General features: G+C 31.1%; 1 protein-coding gene across 1 annotated transcript in view; it reads left to right on the top strand.

The window, feature by feature from the left end:
* LOC115891327 (lysosomal aspartic protease) overlaps positions 1-19386 on the top strand; it is a 41408-nt gene that overhangs the window by 4163 nt on the left and 17859 nt on the right. Inside the window, exon 3 of the mRNA XM_030911771.1 lies at positions 11680-11803. Coding sequence (XP_030767631.1) covers positions 11680-11803 — 124 coding nt within the window. The remainder of the gene's footprint in view (positions 1-11679; positions 11804-19386) is intronic.

Raw genomic sequence — 19386 nt, 5'->3', positions numbered from 1 at the left:
TTCATAATCTCAATTTTAAATATTTTTTCTCGGTTTGGAAATTGGTGATCAGCAGCTAATTCATCAAAATGTTTTTTAACTTTTCTTTTTTCTTGAAAATGGGTATCAATACCATATTTTCTTGCAGTTTCACTGGCTTTGCACTTGAACAATTCGAAATCATTTCTATAAATTTGCAACTTTGCTTTGGTCTCTGCTAAAACTTTACTCGCCTCGCCCAAATTGATGTCTTATTTTTGTAAAGTTTTGGATGCATAATTGATGTCGTTCAATACACTGCACATAAAACGCACATATCACTATCTGTCAAATTGACAATACTGCCAACCTACAGAAAGAATTTAGGGGAATTCCCTAGGTATAACTTTTGAATTTCTCTCAACTGAGTTGTCATGATTAAAGTGGGGTTGCAACCTGTCATATTTATTTTGAAAATGGGAGAAATTTCCAAAAGTTCAGTTCGATCAAGATTTCTGTTAAAGATTCGAGGGCCCCCTGAGCTTGAGGGCCCTGGGGCACTGCCCCGCCTAGCCCCTAGGTAGCTACGCCACTGATTGTAATTCTTTAGGTGGTCATCTTGGTGGTCATTAAGCATTACTATTATATTTGGTCCAAGAGTAGGTCTCGCGATAAAGACGATTAACTCTGCCCAGAATTTTCTAAGAGCTATTATTATCAATAATTTCCTGATAAATTGAAAAAAAAACTGAAGTTATAAGGCTTAAACCTATATTAAGTAGTTTAAACTTTAATAGTGGGTCATGCTTCCCATCTTAATCCTAACATAACAAGAATATGAATCAACGTTAACGAAGACTAGCGTTCATGCTTCCAACGCATCGATCTTAATGTTAGCCTTAGTCCTAACTGGTTCTAAGAAATATGAGATGTTTTATATTCTTAGGGTTAATGCTAATTCTCTCTCAAAATTTATTTGCGCATGCTCAAAACTAGAAGTTATTTTCCAAATAATATTTGACATGTTAAATTTGACTGTTTGTAAATGTTAATAAATTATCGTAAATTATTTATTTTTTGCTCTAGAAATTAAAATGTAAAACTTAGTCTCTCTAGTAGTTGAAATACTCAAAACATTTGACAAATTAGGTCAGTTTTAAAACATGTTTCATATGAGCAAGCGCATACTAGAATATTCTTAAGACTAGCAGGAGAAATATGAACGGCGTTTCCTTAAATTCTTAAGGTTAATTTCTTAGGGTTATGCAAAATTCCATATTTCTGTTTCACTGTTTGGGCTTCCCTTTTTAGAGATTAGGCTGAGTATAGTTATATGTATATGGTGTGAACCCACCATACAACGTTAAAAATCATTTTTGACCACTTATCTAACTGAAGAATCGGGTCGAAGTGGACGTTGAGAACTTAACTTTGCATACTCTTTTATTAGAGAACAACGGCATACGGTCGAGTCGGCCTACAAACACGTAAACGTTTACGTACGCATGCGCATTTCTGATATTTCTTATTTTTTATACACGTAGAAGATTCTTTACGTCTACGTATACGTGTCAGCAGCGGCCGACTCGACCGTATGCCGTTGTTCTCTATTATCTTAAACTAAAAAAATAATCGATAAACTAACAACGATTCTTCCCTGGATATTTTTATGAAACTTGACGTAAAATTAAATTCTGAACAACTTTTCTCTTGGCTTTTATCAAGGTTTTTTTAAGATTTTTTGTTTGTTGAAGTAATTCGGTAAAAACGCTTTTCAATAGCAATTGTAAAAAAATTACATTTATGCCGAACGTTTTGGAACACGTTGTATGTATATACAATATAAACAGGGTGCAATGATTTAAATCAACTTGATTTAAATCAAAAAAATCAACTTGTTTAAAAATTTATGATAACACTTATTTCTGGGACACCCTGTATATAAACAGGGTGCAATGATTTAAATCAACTTGATTTAAATAAAAAAAATCAACTTGTTTAAAAACTTATGATAAATCGAAAGATAACTGTAAAAATTATAAAAACTTTTTCTATAAAGCTATAAAAAAGTATTCCTATATCAAATATACCCTATACCTATTCATCAAATAAGTACAAAGTTACACTTGCTGTTGTAACGTTTAAATACCTAAATAGATCAAAAATAATTGTAAAAGATATATACACATAACACATATCCCTAATAGCAATTCATCTATTAAAATGTTGGACCGATTTTTGAAGTTATTTCGTTTGAATTCATTACACTTCTAAGGGTAGCTGCAACAACGCGACGTCCCGTAATCCTGCTGTTAAAACAAAACAATTGGTTTTTATATAATATAAAAACCAGCTGGTATGTTTTAACCGCAGGATTACGGGACGTCGTTGCAGCCACACTAAATGGCAGAGGTTTATTTTGAAATTGTGAAGTGCCAGAAATCCGGTATTTGAATACACTTCATTCGCAAACTCTAGCGCAGAACTATTTTCTTCTGATGTCAGGTTGTATTTTTATTTCCGAGGACTAATCAATGTCAAAAGATAAGCTGGAGTCAAGGCTGTTTTATACCATATGATCGAAAAAAACGGCGTCAGCGATGGCTATGAAGATCGCTGTCATTTTCTATGTAAATTTATATGGGAGATGTCATCGATCATCATTTCCCAACCGACTGGACGTTTTTTCTCGATCATACGGTACCTTTTTTGAAACAGCTAAATGTTGATCAAGCTAACTTCCGCCTTTCCTAATTTTAAATTATTTGTATAATGTTTTGTATTATCTTTTGTTTGTTTGTTTGTGTACCTTGTTTTTTTTTACTTTGTTGTTAGTGTACCTTGTTTTTTTTTACTTTGTCCACAAATTGAAAAATTTTTTGACAATAAAGGCATTTATTTATTTATTTATTTATAATTTATCTTCTAGTACATTCCAAATTTCTACCGACATTTTGTTCTGCAATAGGCACTTTCCACTTTAAACATTAGATAATACTAATTTTATTCTCGACTTAAGACAGTCATGACTATTTCCAAAAAAAAATTTCTTTGATCTAAGCGGCTGATTTTTTTTGGCGGAAATAGGGGCATCGGCAAAATTTACAGAATAAACTATATCGGTGACTGATATGGAAAACCGACACGCGCCGTAGAAATGTTAATATTGTCAATATCGGGCAGAGATACTAAGATTTAGCCATTGAGGATAGGACTAATAATAATAGAAAATTGATTTAGCCATTAAGATAGGACTAGAAAATTGATTAAAATCAAAAAAATCTGATAAAAATCAAATAAATCAATTTTTTAATTTTTTTTTAAACCATGATTTTTTTGCACCCTGTATATAACGGACATAAATATGTTGCCTTGAAGATCCTAAGCACAATTTTTTACATCCATACATTTATCTATCTTTGACATTATAACAAAATTCGAAAAATTAAGCTTAGAATGGACGTGGCAGAAGACGACTAATGAGTTTTAAAATTAATTAAATCATTCCTATCGCCTTTATTTTATAAATCGGAGTACTGTTGTTGATTGTTTTTAATTGATCTAGAAATATACCATATTCTAACTAATTATATTAGTATCACATGTTCCGCAACAAACAATGGGTGGAACCATTTTAATTAGTTTTTATTAATATCTAACATTATTATTAAAAGTTATTAATAGATCGATATTTTGAGAACATGTTGAGAATTTGTGCAATTTTATGTACACCAGAAATCAGGGCTGAGATCATAACAAATAGAATTCTATTTTGGTGACGTCACGTTGCCTGGCAACGGACGATCGTCGCAAAAAAATACTTTGTAGTGTATTTTAATGACGTCGGCAAAATAGAATTCTATTTATTATGATCTCAGCCCAGGCTCAAGTCTTTATAGTTGCCACAGTAAAGGTGGATTTACATGCATCCGTAATGCGTCGTCCTTCGTAGATTTTATACAGATTTGTATTTTAAAAATGACAGTTCATACTTAACATGACTGGAATGAGACGGAACGACGGACGACGCATTACCGATGCATATAAACTCACATTTAGAGTTAAAACATATAATATGTAAATTGTAATAACGTTCCTAACTGCGAAAATAACAATGGCACAGTTTTTTTTTATTTTCTAAATCTCTGAAAATATTTGAAGAAAATTAATATGGATGTATATTATTTCTATTATTTTAGTGTCTGATCAATCATTTATTATTATTTTGATTTTTGGACTCTTATTATTTTGTTAGTGACAGTCGCATGCCATATGCGTCAAAAAATTTTGCATTACTGGACCATGCTGAAGAAAATCCATAAAAACTTTCTCTTTTTTTTTAATTTGTTGCGAACTTTTGGGTACACCCTGTATATTCTTATTGTTATATAAATGGACTTTCGTTCTCAGAAAAAAAGCTTCGTTCTCAGAACTACGTTCTGTTGCTGGCGATACTGGTTGACACTGCAAAGAACCAATGAGAGAGCTGTACTAAGTTTAAAATTGTCAGCTGTTGAATTTTGTACAAATCTCATTGGTTCTTTTACGTATCGCTGGCGATAGTACGAAGTTCTGAGAACGGTTCTTAAACAGCTTTCAGTAACACTGATTAGTGGCATTAAAGACATACAAATTCAAAATGGAATGATAATTTTACTTAAAAATAAGGAAACGTATTGTTTAGATGGGCTTCTTTTTTTACTTCTCTCTTATGGAGAAAATAATAATATGTTAATTTTAAATTCTAATTCTCTTTTAAATTGCTGATGTAACGACAAACGTTCCTATCATAATCATACCTACTCAGTTATCACGTACATTATAGCGTTATTATATGTTTGTAAAACATAGAATCTGTCATATAGAAAAGTTATCGCAGTAGCAAATACCATACGATCGAGAAAAAAATGGCATCAAGGACGGCTGGGGAATGACAATCGATGATAATTTTGGAGCGGTCAAGCCCTAGACGTCATTACTTGGCCCGTACCTGCTCTTTTTTATTTTTTAATAGCGCTTAAGAAGGTTATAACTTATTTTTGTATTGAGTAAATTGTGTGGTTAGGTTTTTTAATGTTTTCTTGAAATTTTCCAAGAAAACATTTTTTTGGAAATAGATTTGTGTATCGGGAAACGTTCTATCCTTTTTTAATATTTCTATAATTAGTGTTAATTTTTGACAAGTTTTAGTAAATAACGTCTAGAAATCGATAAGCCAAATCTTTATTAACTGAAAGACAACAATATGTTTTTCTTCAAAATGTTGACTCTAAAAATAACATTAGAAACTTTGCATCCAATTTTATTGACATTTCCATTGGCATCCCCCAGGGTTCAATCCTGGGTCCAATATTTTTATTTTATATATATGTAAATCAATTTGATAAAATATATTGGTCGCGTTCATCAGGACAAGTTGATCAGTGAGCGATGTACCATCGATTGGTTGTCCTGCTGAACGTGCTTTTTAGATCAAAATCATAAGTAATGCATATTAAATTGTTTTCACCCATTTTTGGCACACAAATCGAGGGGATTAGTCAACCGAGAACAATAAACAAAATGCTTTGTTTTCGTTTTCCAAAACATTTTGTGACATTTGGCGTATGTGACGTTTAATCCATCATGCATCGGTAGCGTAGCGTATTTGAAATCTGATGGAAAAAATGGCGACTGATTCCAGAGCGCTCACAACTAATCGGCGCGTTCAGCAGAAAATTAGTGATCGCTGCGGTAGCGCTACGTCCTGATGAACGCGACCTTTATGATGCCAGCGTTTTTACGGCTTTTGCCGACGATGTGTCATCTTTAATATCCAAATACGTTCAAATAAAATATACGGAGGGTACCGCTTAAATTCCTGTCCCGATGTTGAAGGATGGCTATAGAATGTCAATGCATTTCCTACATAAGTCTATCCTTGTTCGGGAGGAGGTTTTCTGCGCTTGCTCGACCTGTAAGCACTTTGATTGGACAGTTCCAAATCATATGATATGTTTTGTTTTGGTTTTATTTTTATTTATTTTAAGTTGAGGTTAAAGACGTTCTAATAATTGAATTAAATCTTTCGAAAAAATTGGAAACTTTTGTTAAATATTCTGAAATCAAATAATTTGATAATGTAACATTATGCGCATATTTATCAATTGAGATATTTTAATCGTATCCAACATGTTATGGCAAAACACTTTTTCAACCAAAAGTTTTCAGATATCTTCGATTTAGTTATTTTCGAATGTTTATTTTGTTTATATCTATTACAAACTCAAGGAGCAACAGTTTTTTACAAGTAGTGTTAATTTTGATGCTGGTGCAATACTTCTACTCGTTAAAATAAGTTTATTATAAATATTACAGACATTTAAAAAAATAGGCTATGGAATAGGTATATAAAAATTATTTTATATCTGTCTCACAATGGGGGGCTCCTAGTAGCGTAATAGGTATCTGCAGTGCGATTCTGTAAACATTTCCCTGTCTAGTGACTCATCAATCGTATACAAATAGCATAGGCTCGATAGGAAATTTCTTGCTACAGAGCTTACAGAATCCCATTGCTGATTTCTAAAATTCTTTTTCTAGATAGGCTTCCCGCATCGTAAAAACTCCTATTTTATGGTATGTAATTAGTATTCTGAAGGTATTAAAATATTTTAATATCAATATAGTTTTTTCACTGAAACTCGAGTTAAATCTTAATATACATTATTCATATTGTCGTTTTAGAGATTGTGCTTTTATTTATACTTACTATTATGAAAATTTACTGAATAAAATATATAGTTGCAATCCTTTTACTGAACTCCTTAATTTCTTGTTTTATGAGGGGATAATTTTTGCTTATTTAGGTACTAATTTTAATTAGACCATTTTTTAATGAACTCATTTATATTTATATCATATCGTTCTAAGTAGACTTTGTTGTGTTAGACAATTATTATTAAATAAAACGAATGAAAAAAAGTCACAGGTATGATATTTTTTTTTAAATTCAAAAAATAATTTAGTAAAACCACAATTATTAAGAAATTGTCTTAAAAACTTCGTAGTACAAATTGCATATCTATTTCACTTTTTTTAAAATTCAAAAAATAATTTAGTAAAACCTCAATTAAACTGTCAATGGAACTGTCTTAAAAACTTTGGGTATACCAAACTTTGTAGTACAAATTGCATATCTATTTTACTCGACTTAAAAATTGCAGCAAAACAAAGTATAACAGTACATTTTTACTGTCTATTGCTTCTTTTACTGCCCATGGTATTTATGATCAATAATCAACATCAGTCCTGGTTTAAAATGAAACAAAAGTAATTCTTTATTATTAACATATTTTTTATTAAACAAATATAACTAAAAGTATGTACATATTAAGTTTATACATAAATCAAGCTAGATACAAAAAATATAATTATTTACATTGTTGCATTGTAAATACTCTTTTATATTATGAAAAAAAAAACAATAATAATTTACAATAAGACAGTCTGTGTGTAACTGTGTAAGCATTATAATTAGCCTTATGTAGTCTCTATTTTTAGTCTTTACATTATAATGTCTTTTTTATTTTAAAATGGTAAGACTAAATATAATGCTTTTAACAATTATTGATTTTTGAATAAAATTAGTTTCGTATATTTTTGTCTTATATTAACATCCCTTTTATTTCTGATTTTGCTTTCATGATACAAACGAACATCGAGAAAAATTTCTATTATTGATTTTGTTAGTTGGCTTCTACCACACAAAAAGCAGTAGCCCATTCCCATTGTTCTATTAATTAAACTACAGCAAAAGTCTTTAAAACTAAATCACAAAATTGTCAATAAACGCACAAAGATTAAAATACAAACGAAAACACAGTACACGTGGAAAACACAGAAAGTTAGAGAAAACACTAATGACACTAATGGCGTCCAAACTGAAAACAAAATCCACGCCGACGACGCGTCCAAAAATAAATCGATAACCCATCTCGACACCATTCGGCCAATAGAAAAGTAGCATTTCGGCGCATGTGCATTACATCCAGCTACTGAACAAGGATGGACTTATGTCAAACTCGATCTTCTGTCCTTCAATTCTGGGACATAAATTCTCTCATTGCTCTTATGGGGAGGCCGCGGTATATGTAAATTTAAACGTATTTGTTAATATCAGACAAGTCCGAAGTATCTTTAGAGCAAAATTGTAATAATTTAATTAAAGCAATTGACTGTTGGTTTTCTGATTATTCACTTTATTTAAACCCCACCAAAACAACGCGTATACGTTTTCATCATGCACAGAGGTCTGTTAGTGAACTGGAGGTCAAATTAGATAATAAAAATATAGCTTTTAGTGAGACTACTAAATTCCTTGGACTTTACATTGACTCCAGCCTTAACTGGAAAACACATTATGCTCAACTCGTACCTAAAATAGGGTCCCAAAGTTTTGTCTTAAGATAACTAAAATGAGTTCTAACATCACGATCAATTAAAACAAGTTTATTTTGCGAATGTCGATGCAAGACTGAGATAAGGTGTTTTTGGGGTTGGTCAACTTCTCTCTCGAGATGTCTTCATTGATCAAAAGAGGTGTATACGGTCTCTGGCAGGCATATTGCCCTCACAGAGTTCTAGGGACTATTTTAACAAATTTAGTAATTTAACCCTTCCATCTTTGTTCATATATGAAGCGTGTCTATACGTTTTTCTCAACTATGATAAATTTAAGAGAAATTGTAGCGTACATAGTTTTAGTACTAGAAGCATATAAGCATTTGTAAATCTAAGGTGGCTTATCGATCACCACACAATATAGGACCTTATATGTTTAATAATATTTCTATTAAAATTTAATCCTGTAATACACTAAATAAGTTTAAGTTAAATTTAAAAAATTATTTGTTGGGAATGAACTTTTATAGTGTGGAGGAATACCTTCAAATTGTAATATGAGACCTAGGAGTATATGATAATTTTTTGATAATTTTATTATAATCTGTTGTGTTTTTTTGTATATTTTGTATTATATATTTGTTATTAGCCTTAAGAATTTATTGACTATTCCTATACAATTGTACATTGTTTTATGGAAATAAATAAATGATTGATTGAATCTCGACTTTAGTAAATCACGTCTAGAAATTTTGACGAGGTCGATTGTTATTTCCCAGCAGTATTAAGTACTTAATAAATTTACACTGACATAATTTTAGTTTGCGTTGTATTTTCTACTCTTTAAAACAGCGGCATTTTTAACAGGTATATTTCGTTATCAGTAATTTGCAAGAAAAAAAAGTATATCAGTGGTAAATACAGATATAAAAATTATACGTCACGCTTCAAGTACATTTTAATCTAATATAAACAAATTCGATTAAAGTTATGTATTTTAAAATCTCAGTAAACAGAAGTATTGGAAATGTCTGATAATTTTATTCCTTTTTTTTAAACTGAAATCAGTTGGTATAAAAATATAATTTGATAAATTCCTCTATGGGAAAATTGCTTCTCTACCATGAGCCTACAAAACTAAAGAAAACGGAGCAGCATTTGGCAAAATTTTCCTTTCTTAAACCGCCTATGCACTATGCATTTTGCGGTAAGACAAGATTTATTATAAACGATTTTAACATTAATTAAGATTAGCCGCCCATACACGCAAGGGATTTTTAAGCGATCAGTCCGCAGTCCAGATATGACATTTCATATCCGGCGACTCGGTCGTCATGTGATCTTTCATATCCGATTCTCGTGGTTGTTAACCTCGCTGTAAATGACAAAATCATTTGTATTAAGGCGAAATTTATCGGACTGCCACATATCCGATTTTTATCAACAAATATAACAAATCTTTAAAAAATCCCTTGCGTGTATTAACGGCTATTGGGAATATCAATTGAACGTTTCAAGGTAAAGGTACTTAGTTGTGCAAATAGACCGAAATTCTCTATACAAGGTGTTCCAGTATTCCGTGGACATAGAACTACTGCGTATTTTTGGAATGAAAATAAGTTCTTCGTTTGCTTCGTTTGTCCGTTAGAGGGCATCAAACTTTAAAAAAATAAACAGATTTTTTTAAGATATTTTTAGAACCGTTATTCCAATTTGAATGAGATTTGGGGTGATTATGTTTTGCTAAGCGCTTTAATATTTGACTTTTACAAAAATCAAGAAAAAGTTCGAGAAAGGTGAAAATTACCCCCACTCCTACATAAATTGTACTAGAAATATTTTCCAACTCCACCAACGACTGATTTTTTTTCGTAAAATGGTCCTACTAGTACCGTATGATCGAATAAAAACGGCGTCAGCGAAGATCGCTGTCATTCTATATGTAAAATTATATGGGAAATGTCATCGATCGTCATTTCATGGCCATCGCTTATTGGATCATACGGTATTTACTACATACGATTTTGTCTCTTGTATAAAAATGCCACCGCGCATCCTTTTTGAGGAAAAACATATTTTTTCGAAGCTGACTTCCAAATTCCAAAAATGTTTTTTGTCACATCAAGCTATGGAGGCGCATAAAATCTCTTATGCTCTATTAATCTATTTGGCGAAAAAATTGATTTTTTTGTTTGTATCACAAATTATATTTGATAATAAGCTTCATAAAAAGCTTAAAAAAATTAGTAAATTTAAATTAATTAACATTCGGGTTTATTTTAGATTGATGCCCTTTAACGGACAAACGAAACAATTTTGTATAAAGGTAAATTATGTGCAATTAACTTATTTTGATTCAAAAAATATCTAGTTCTATGTCCACAGAATATTAATAAATTATTTTTTCACAACTCCTTGTATATTTTGTAGGTCTGCTTTGGAAAAATAAATTCTCCAATTTTTTTTTCTCAAAAACTATGCAATGCGACGTTTTTTTTTAAGAGATAAAAAATGTAGTAAATACTAGAGGGACTATTTTACGAAATGAAAATATGTCGTCGGTGGAGTTGGAAAATATTTATACTAAAATTTATGTAGGAATGGGGGTAGTTTTCGCCCTTCCCGTACTTTTTTTGACTTTCGTGGAAGTCAAATGCTAAAGCACTTAGCAAAACATAGACACCCAAAATATCATTCAAATCAAAATAACAGTTCTTAAAATATCTGAAAAAATGTTAGTATTTTAATAAAACACGCTTTTAGGTGTATCAAAAAAATTTTAATAAGAGTAACTCTACATATATGTTTCGACTTGTTAGGCCTTTTTCAAGAGTTTTTTAAGAATTGAAAAAGGCCTAACAAAGCCGAAACATATAGATATGTAGAGGTTAAAGTTACTCTTATTAAAAGTTTTTTGATGCATCTAAAAGCGTGTTTTATTAAAATACTAATATTTCAACGATGTTGCACAAGGAACCAACTACAGCTTCAGTACTATTTATGAAAAAATGTGTTTATTTCTACTCTGATTCCCTCTAGCAGACACACTAACCACTTTTGTATAGAGGTAAATTGTGTCCAATGAACTTATTTTGATTCCAAAAATACGTAGTAGTTCTATGTCCACGGAATATTGGGACACCCTGTGACACTGGACACTCATACAGCAACTCCCAACACAGAACTGCTGGAGCCACGGCCGGCCAGTCACATCTAAACCTAAACTTGATCGGCCTACAATATAAAAAAGATAAAGATCTTAATGTAGACTGCTGCCTTTTTTATTGAAATTTATATATTTTTTTAAAATATAACAAATTGTTTTCTTATTTATTACAGGCTCAATATTACGGCCCTATTTCCATTGGTACCCCGCCTCAAAATTTTAACGTAATTTTTGACACTGGATCATCAAATTTGTGGGTGCCATCTAAGAAATGCGAATTGCTGAATATAGCTTGTCGTAAGTATCATATAAAGTTATTTTCTTAGATACACACACACATAGTTGTTTTTAATAAATAATAATTGTTGACATTAACGAGTTTCAAAAAAATTGATAAAGAAAATATTAGTTTGTTTACACAGTATATGTTTATAATTACGAACTGAAGATAATTATATCAAGAATGTAGTACAGGGGGTATCCTATTTTCGTGTCTTACAGGGTCTCTACGTCTCGTTTATGAATAGAGGTACAAAGATGCGGTTTTCACACTACTTTGCTACTTTTTTATGAAACTAAAAATTCTACACACTAAACTTATTTGTCCTAGCTCTCCTGGGTCCTGAAATAAACGGGCGAATTTGAAATTGTTTAATTTTTTGATGCTCCTCGTATCTCGATTACCTTATAACTTATCGAAAATGAGTCCCATAGAGTTTTTCGTTGGGAGCTATTATTCGTGAAATATGACTCAAACTTATATGGGACTTCCTGTATACATATTATTTTTTTTATTTCACTTGCCTTCTCATGAACTTTCTAAAAATATATATTTTTTATTTATTTTTCTAAAAAAACGTAAAAATGCGTTATTTAACTTTTTAACAAAAATAAACCTACTTTAAAGGAGTATACAGGGTGTCCCAGGCTGAGCGTGCATTAGAAGTTTCTAGAGAACTACAATATCTAGACCAGAGATTTTTTGCACATTATTGTTTTACAACGAGATCTATCGATTAAAAATATTTTCAATATGGCGGCACTTCCGGAAATACCGGAAGTTGACGACAACTTTCTTATTTTAAATAGGTGTCCCTATTTTTTATTACATACTTAAATTCTCTGTAAAATTTTATGAATTTTGATATCAAACACTCTATACCTAACATTAATCGTTTTTGAGAAAAAAAAATATTTAAAATTTTTGGACGAAAAAAACTGCCTGTCAAAAATATTTGTATAGTCTAAACGTCAAATTTAGTAATTACCACAGCTACTGTGCCATAAAGTGAAGACATGTAGCTATCTATTTCAAAAATTAAATTGTTTGAATGTCATGTAATAATGGCTGCTGTCATGGAATTGAGAGATTAAAAAAGTATCATAAATCATTTTTTTCAAATGGCAACCCACTTTTTTATTTCACTAGTGAAAAAGCTTTTCAATTCGTTACGTTTTGACGTATATTTTTCTTGATTTTAACAAGTAGCCTATTACTTTAAACGTCAAGTGATGTAAAACAATAGATCTGGCCATGTCGTATTGTGACAGTTTGTTCAAAAAGCAGTATATGTTATCGATCATCATTTGCAAGCCAACTTTGCGTTTTTTTTTGGGGGTTGATACAGTACATTATTAAAATAATTAATAATATCAACTATTAGATATCACTAAGGAGCGAAAATACGAGATATATTTTTATATATACACTTTTTAAACTTTTAAGGCAACAGTATTTACAATATAGGATATTCCAATAATTTGTTTTCTGACAGATGGAAATAAATTGTCTGACTTTTTGACACTCAAAGGAAGCTAGATAAAATCAAGAAAAATATACGTTTTCAAACTAAATCTTATATAACTTAAAAACGATTTATTTTTGGTATAGGAACATGTATAGTTAAAAAGTAACGAATTGTAAAATCTTTTCACTAGTGAAATAAAAAAAGTAGGTTTCCATTTGAAAAAAAAAATGATTTATGATAACTTTTTAATCACTCAATTCCATGACAGCTACCGCCATTATCATATGACATTTGAACAATTTAATTTTTGAAATAGATAGCTACATGTCTTCTCTTTATGTCACAGTAGCTAAGGCAATCACTAAATTTGACTTTTAGGCTATACAAATTTTTTGACAGGTAGTTTTTTTCGTCCAAAAATTTTAAATATTTTTTTTTTCTCAAAAACGGTTAATGTTAGATATAGAGTGTTTAACATAAATATTCATAGAATTTTACAGAGAATGTAAGTATGTAATAAAAAATAGGGGCGGCCATTTAAAATAAGAAAGTTGTAGTCAACTTCCTGTATTTCCGGAAGTGCCGCCATATTGAAAATATTTTTAATCGATAGATCTCGTTGTAAAACAATGATGTGCAAAAATGTGTAAAATCTCCGATCTAGATATTGTGTTTCTCTAGAAACTTCTAATGCACGCTCAACCTGGGACACCCTGTATATGCATGTTACAGTGAAAATCGGAAATTCAGTGATTTATTATATAATCATATATTATATGATTACGCATTGGACCAGTGAATGTGGTATTTTAAATAGATTTGTCGACTTTTCCTAGTAATTTCTAACATTTACTATGGTGGCAGTAACATTTACTAAAGGTTGCCAGTAAAAGTTATTCTATTGCACAGGGTGAGTGTGGTGAGGAAGAATGTTGGTGGAAGTTAGAACAAATAAACCTTTTAAGAATATTGGATCATCTCAATATTCAAGGTGATCCACATACCTTAAAATTACAATTTACTTCTTTAGTATATTTATTAAAAATTATAGAAAATATCGAATAACCTTCTAACTTCTAAATATTAAAAGGGAAAACATAGTAAACATTTTAAAGCGTACAAAACAATTTAAAACAACATTCATAAACATTACTTATTGGTACGAGGTTTTTTTAATAAATCTAATTTTTATTGTTGTCCATCCAATAATATATAATATGTATTTTTTAAGTTGGATTAGGATCGAAAGAAATCAACAGAAGTCCTTTGTTTTAAATTTGTCGACGTTTCGCAAAATTTATTTGCATTTAAATTGTCCTGAAGATGCAAATAAATTTTGTGAAACGTCGACAAATTTAAAACAAAGGACTTCTGTTGATTTCTTTCGATCCTAATCCAATTTAAAAAATACATATTTTTTAATAAAGTTCTTCATCGTGGATAAAATAAAGTATGCCCGAATTTTCTTCAACGGGAGTTATTCGTTTTTTTCAAACCCGCTACTCGCTACTTCAAGCATATGGAAACGTTTAATAAGTTCATAGTCACTAGATTCCTTAATATCTTTTTCTCTTGTGCGCTTAACTTTTGCTATGACTTCATTATATTGCAAAAATGATAAACAAGCACTATTACATTTTTGCGAGTGCCTAGTTTAGGTACCTTAATTTTTCACAGAAAAGTTCTTCCATAGGGAAAATACCGCACAGCACTTTACAACGATAACAAAACAATTACACATAACCACAAAAAACAAAGCGAATTTACGCCAGATGTTATCCTTATATTGCCTATACAGGGTGCTACAAATTCGAGGTACGAGCATTGGTATCTCGGAAACCGTAATAGATACTAAGATGGTTAAATTGGGGTAAAGTTGCGCCTTGGAATGTTCACCAAGATGCTATCAATTTTTTTTTTAATTTCAAGGATTGCTGAGTTTTTTGGAAAAAACGAATTTTTTTGAAAATCAATTTTAGTTTTTCCTGTCGTTACTTTTTAGAAAATCAAAAAACTAATTGCATATTCTCATAGCCACTTTATTAGGGCTATCTGACAGTATTTTTAGATTTTCAAATTAGCTGATAATTTGTGAGATACAGAGGGCGACTTCATTTTTTTAAATACGGACCTGCATTTTTTATTTCAGTTTTTGAAAGAACTCGGTCTCCTGAGTACAACTATATGCCACACTTTATACTTTTTTTTTTGTTTTGGGTACCTTAACAACAACAAAACTATTTATAATGATTTTTTAAAATATTTCCAAGTCCGACCCTGGTTTCTTAAAATATTTATGATGACTGGTTATGACCCTGGTTTCTGATTATATTCATTGCAACAATATTGATCAGCGCTAATTAACATTGAATTAGGAAAATCGAGCCAATTGAAAGACCCAAATAAATTATCCAGCTCAGCAATTTAAAGATATTATTTTAACTTTTTTATTGTGAATTTGAAATTCTCAGTGTACGATCTAACAATATGCATAATATTAATCATAGTTATTATAAATAAATCACCTTCTACAAACTTGTCTCTAATGCTCTACATGTTCGAAAGGGTTACCACCTTGCCTATTACACAAATTTATTATTCTTTCAATTTTATTTATAGCTTTTTGAACATATCTTCTTAAAGATCGCGCACACTATACCTACACGGACCAGTACGGACCAGCACAGCACAAACCTGCATCCTGCATGACATCGCACACTTTACCGCCACAGACCAGCAACATAAGCGAGAGTTTTGAAAAAAGTACAGTTGTCAAGGCTCAACTACTAGAGCGTGTAACATAGAAGTATTGAAAATGAGTAGTTCAGAGGAAGAAATTATTATTTTAGCCATGTTGTGTGAAGAAGAGGAGGAAGAGAAGGAAGCTAAGAAAAAAAGAAGATTTTGGGTTCACCCTATAAATCAAAAGAGAAAGCAATATGGCGAATTTCATCATTTGTTTCCTGAATTAAAAAGATTCGAAGAAAAGTTTTCCAATATTTTCGAATGTCACAAATCAAATTTGATTATTTTTTTTTGCTATCGACTCTCATATTGCATCTTTTCTTTCTTGGTCTCTATATATGAAATGCTTGGCTCGTATCGCACAGCTCTGGATACTTTTGTACCAGTAAAATAAGCTTTTCTTCATTCATATTTAAAACGATTTAAAGGTTCGAACAAAAATAAACGAAATCTAACCTACATCATGCGACTTGAGCCACCTAGCGTACTCGAAATACTGACAAACCCTTCAATATTTGCATGTTTGTGGAGGTGTGCTGGTTCGTCGGTGCGCACATTAGGTCGGACCAGCACGACCAGGCATAAATATTACCGGTCATATTTGTCCCTGACCGACACGACCTGTTTTGACGGTCGTGGCTTGTGGCGGTACGTGCTGGTACTGGTCTAGTGTGCTCTACTCTATTAAATAACACGGTCACCTTCACCGGTAGATTTTACTGGTCTGGTCCGTGCCGGTCCGTGCAGGTATAGTGTGCGCGATCTTTTATACTTCCGAATGCATTTTGTACTCTTTATTGTAAATGTTGAAAAATATTGATTTCACTTTTACAAATGACGTCAAGTAATGCAATTATTTTTTTTATATTGAATTTGATTTTTTGTATTCAATGTTTTACCCCACGTCATAGTTAAATTTGAAGGCTTATCAATATTGTACCGATGAATAATTTAAATATTTAAAAAACAGAGCCGGACTTGAAATTAGTTTAAATAAATTTTATGTTTAAATGTCCGAAACAAAAAAAAGTATAAAGTGCGGCGTATCATTGTACTTAGGAGACCGAGTTCTTTCAAACTCTGAAATAAAAAATGTAGGTCCGTATTTAAAAAAATTAAGTCGGCCTCTGTATATCTCACAAACTATCAACTAATTTGAAAATCTAAAAATACTATCAAATAGCCCTAATAAAGTGGCTATGAGTATGTGCAATTAGTTTTTTGATTTTCTAAAAACTAACGACAGGAAAAAATAAAATTGATTTTCAAAAAAATCGGGTTTTTCCAAAAAACTCAGTAATCCTTGAAATTTGAAAATTTTTTTTGATGGAATTTTGGTGAACATCCCAAGGCGCAACTTTGCCCCAATTTAACCATCTTCGTATCTATTACGGTTACCGAGATACCAATGCTCGTACCTCGAATTTGTAGCACCCTGTATACAAGGTGGTCCGAACTGTATTCCGGAAACTTCGGCAGCATATTCTGCAGATAAAAATAAGTAAAAATGTTCGTATAAATGTATGTTCTAAAATGTTTAGTTTCGGAGATACAGGGTGTAGAAGTTTCATTTTTATTTCAATTTTTTCCAAATCAATTTTTTCTTTGTAAAAATCGCTACGAGCAACCGTTCTTAAAATATTTAGAATGGAAATAGACAAAACATGTCATTATTGACGAAAAATAAACACGTTAAGTAGATAGTTATTTCATTGATATCGTAAATTTGGGAAATTTTTTTTTTAAATTAATCATAATTTTTTCTGCAAAAAATGATGATAAAACAGTTTCTGTTAAGCTTTTGGCACAAAAACATTTTAAATTTATGATTTCAGTCTAATAACTATTTAGTCAACATGTTTAATTTATGTCAATGATGACAGGTATTGATAATTTCGATTCCAGATATCTCGAAAACCATTACTCGTAGCGATTTTTACCAAGAGACCTTTTTCACGTAAAAAACGTCGTTAATGTATATTTCTTTACTCAGTACTTTTATACAGGTACAGACGAAATGTTATTACTCTTCAAACCAGTTAAAAAATATGTAGGTGGCGCCCTCTACTAGTAGGAGTCATATTGATATCAAAATCAAATTTCTCATGTCAAAAAACTCCCAGACACCAATTTTCATCAAAATATTGACGTTACTTCAGAAATTATTTGGAACAAATCGAAATAAAAATGAAACTTCTACACCCTGTATCTCCGAAACTAAGCATTTTAGGACATACATTTATATCAACTTTTTTACTTATTTGTATCTGCACAATATGTTACAAACAGGAATACAGTTCGGACCACCCTGTATATAAAGCCTATACAGGGTGTTTCCTACGATGTTCTCTATGGGTATCTCGGAAACTACTGGAGAGAGAGAGTCGATTAAATGGGGAAAGAATTGCAGTTTTGTGGGGTCATAAATATGCGCCTTTCAGATTTGTGAAAAAGTTCATGGCTTACTAGATATTTCGAAAAAAACAAATTTCGGCTATTTTAAAAATTGTCCCTAATTCCATTATAAGCTATTTTAGACAAAAAGTTTTCAGATAAAAGTTGTAGATCATCACATCCTTAACGAGATTGTGTCCTCCGCTTTTTTCTAAAGCCTATCATTTTTGACATATGATACAAACATGTTTTTTTTAAATGCAAACCATAGTTGGCCATGACTTCATAAAAAGCGCCAGTTTTTAAGCTTTTTAGCGATATAGGCTATAATATGTTTATATGAGTTATAGCCAATTCTTATCATTTTTAAACAATTTCACTTAGTTAGCCATGGAAACAAGTTCAATCGCCGTTGCTCTCAGAAATGCGAAGCTGTCACATCCAAACTTTGTAAATTAAAATAAATAAAAATTGTAAATATGAACTTTTCAAATGAAGAAAAACGTGTGTACTCGCGCATCAATAGAGTGGTTCCAACATGACTTTCATTATGACCCCCCATAATGAAAGAAATGTTAAAAATTATTTATATCATAATTATGCAAACTCAGGGATAGGAAGAGGTGGACCAAATGCATGGACCTTCTCGATCACCTGACTGCGAAATCCATTTAAGATTTTTTTATGCGGTATGGTTTACAAAAGAAAAATATGAATTAAAAGAGGCACTCGAACTGGCGGTACGAAAGAATTAAACTTCTCTCGTACCGCCACTTCGAGTCGATAGTTAAGCCGACCGGTCCTTCTGTCAGAATAGGTAGAAACTCAGTTTTAAAAAGATGCAACTCAAAACAATGGCGGATTTTTTTAACGTTTTCTAAAATAACTTAAAGTGTATGTAGTGATATCATTTTTTTAAGTTTAAGTTTGTGTAATGTAAATTGTACAGAACCGTTTGGTATAATATATTCTGACTTTTTATAAGTTATAAAT

This window comes from Sitophilus oryzae, unplaced genomic scaffold (assembly GCF_002938485.1).
Source record: "Sitophilus oryzae breed Bouriz unplaced genomic scaffold, Soryzae_2.0 scaffold_980_pilon_pilon, whole genome shotgun sequence".
In the NCBI taxonomy this organism is placed as follows: Eukaryota; Metazoa; Arthropoda; class Insecta; order Coleoptera; family Curculionidae; genus Sitophilus; species Sitophilus oryzae.
This window is presented reverse-complemented; position numbering and strand designations above follow the sequence as displayed.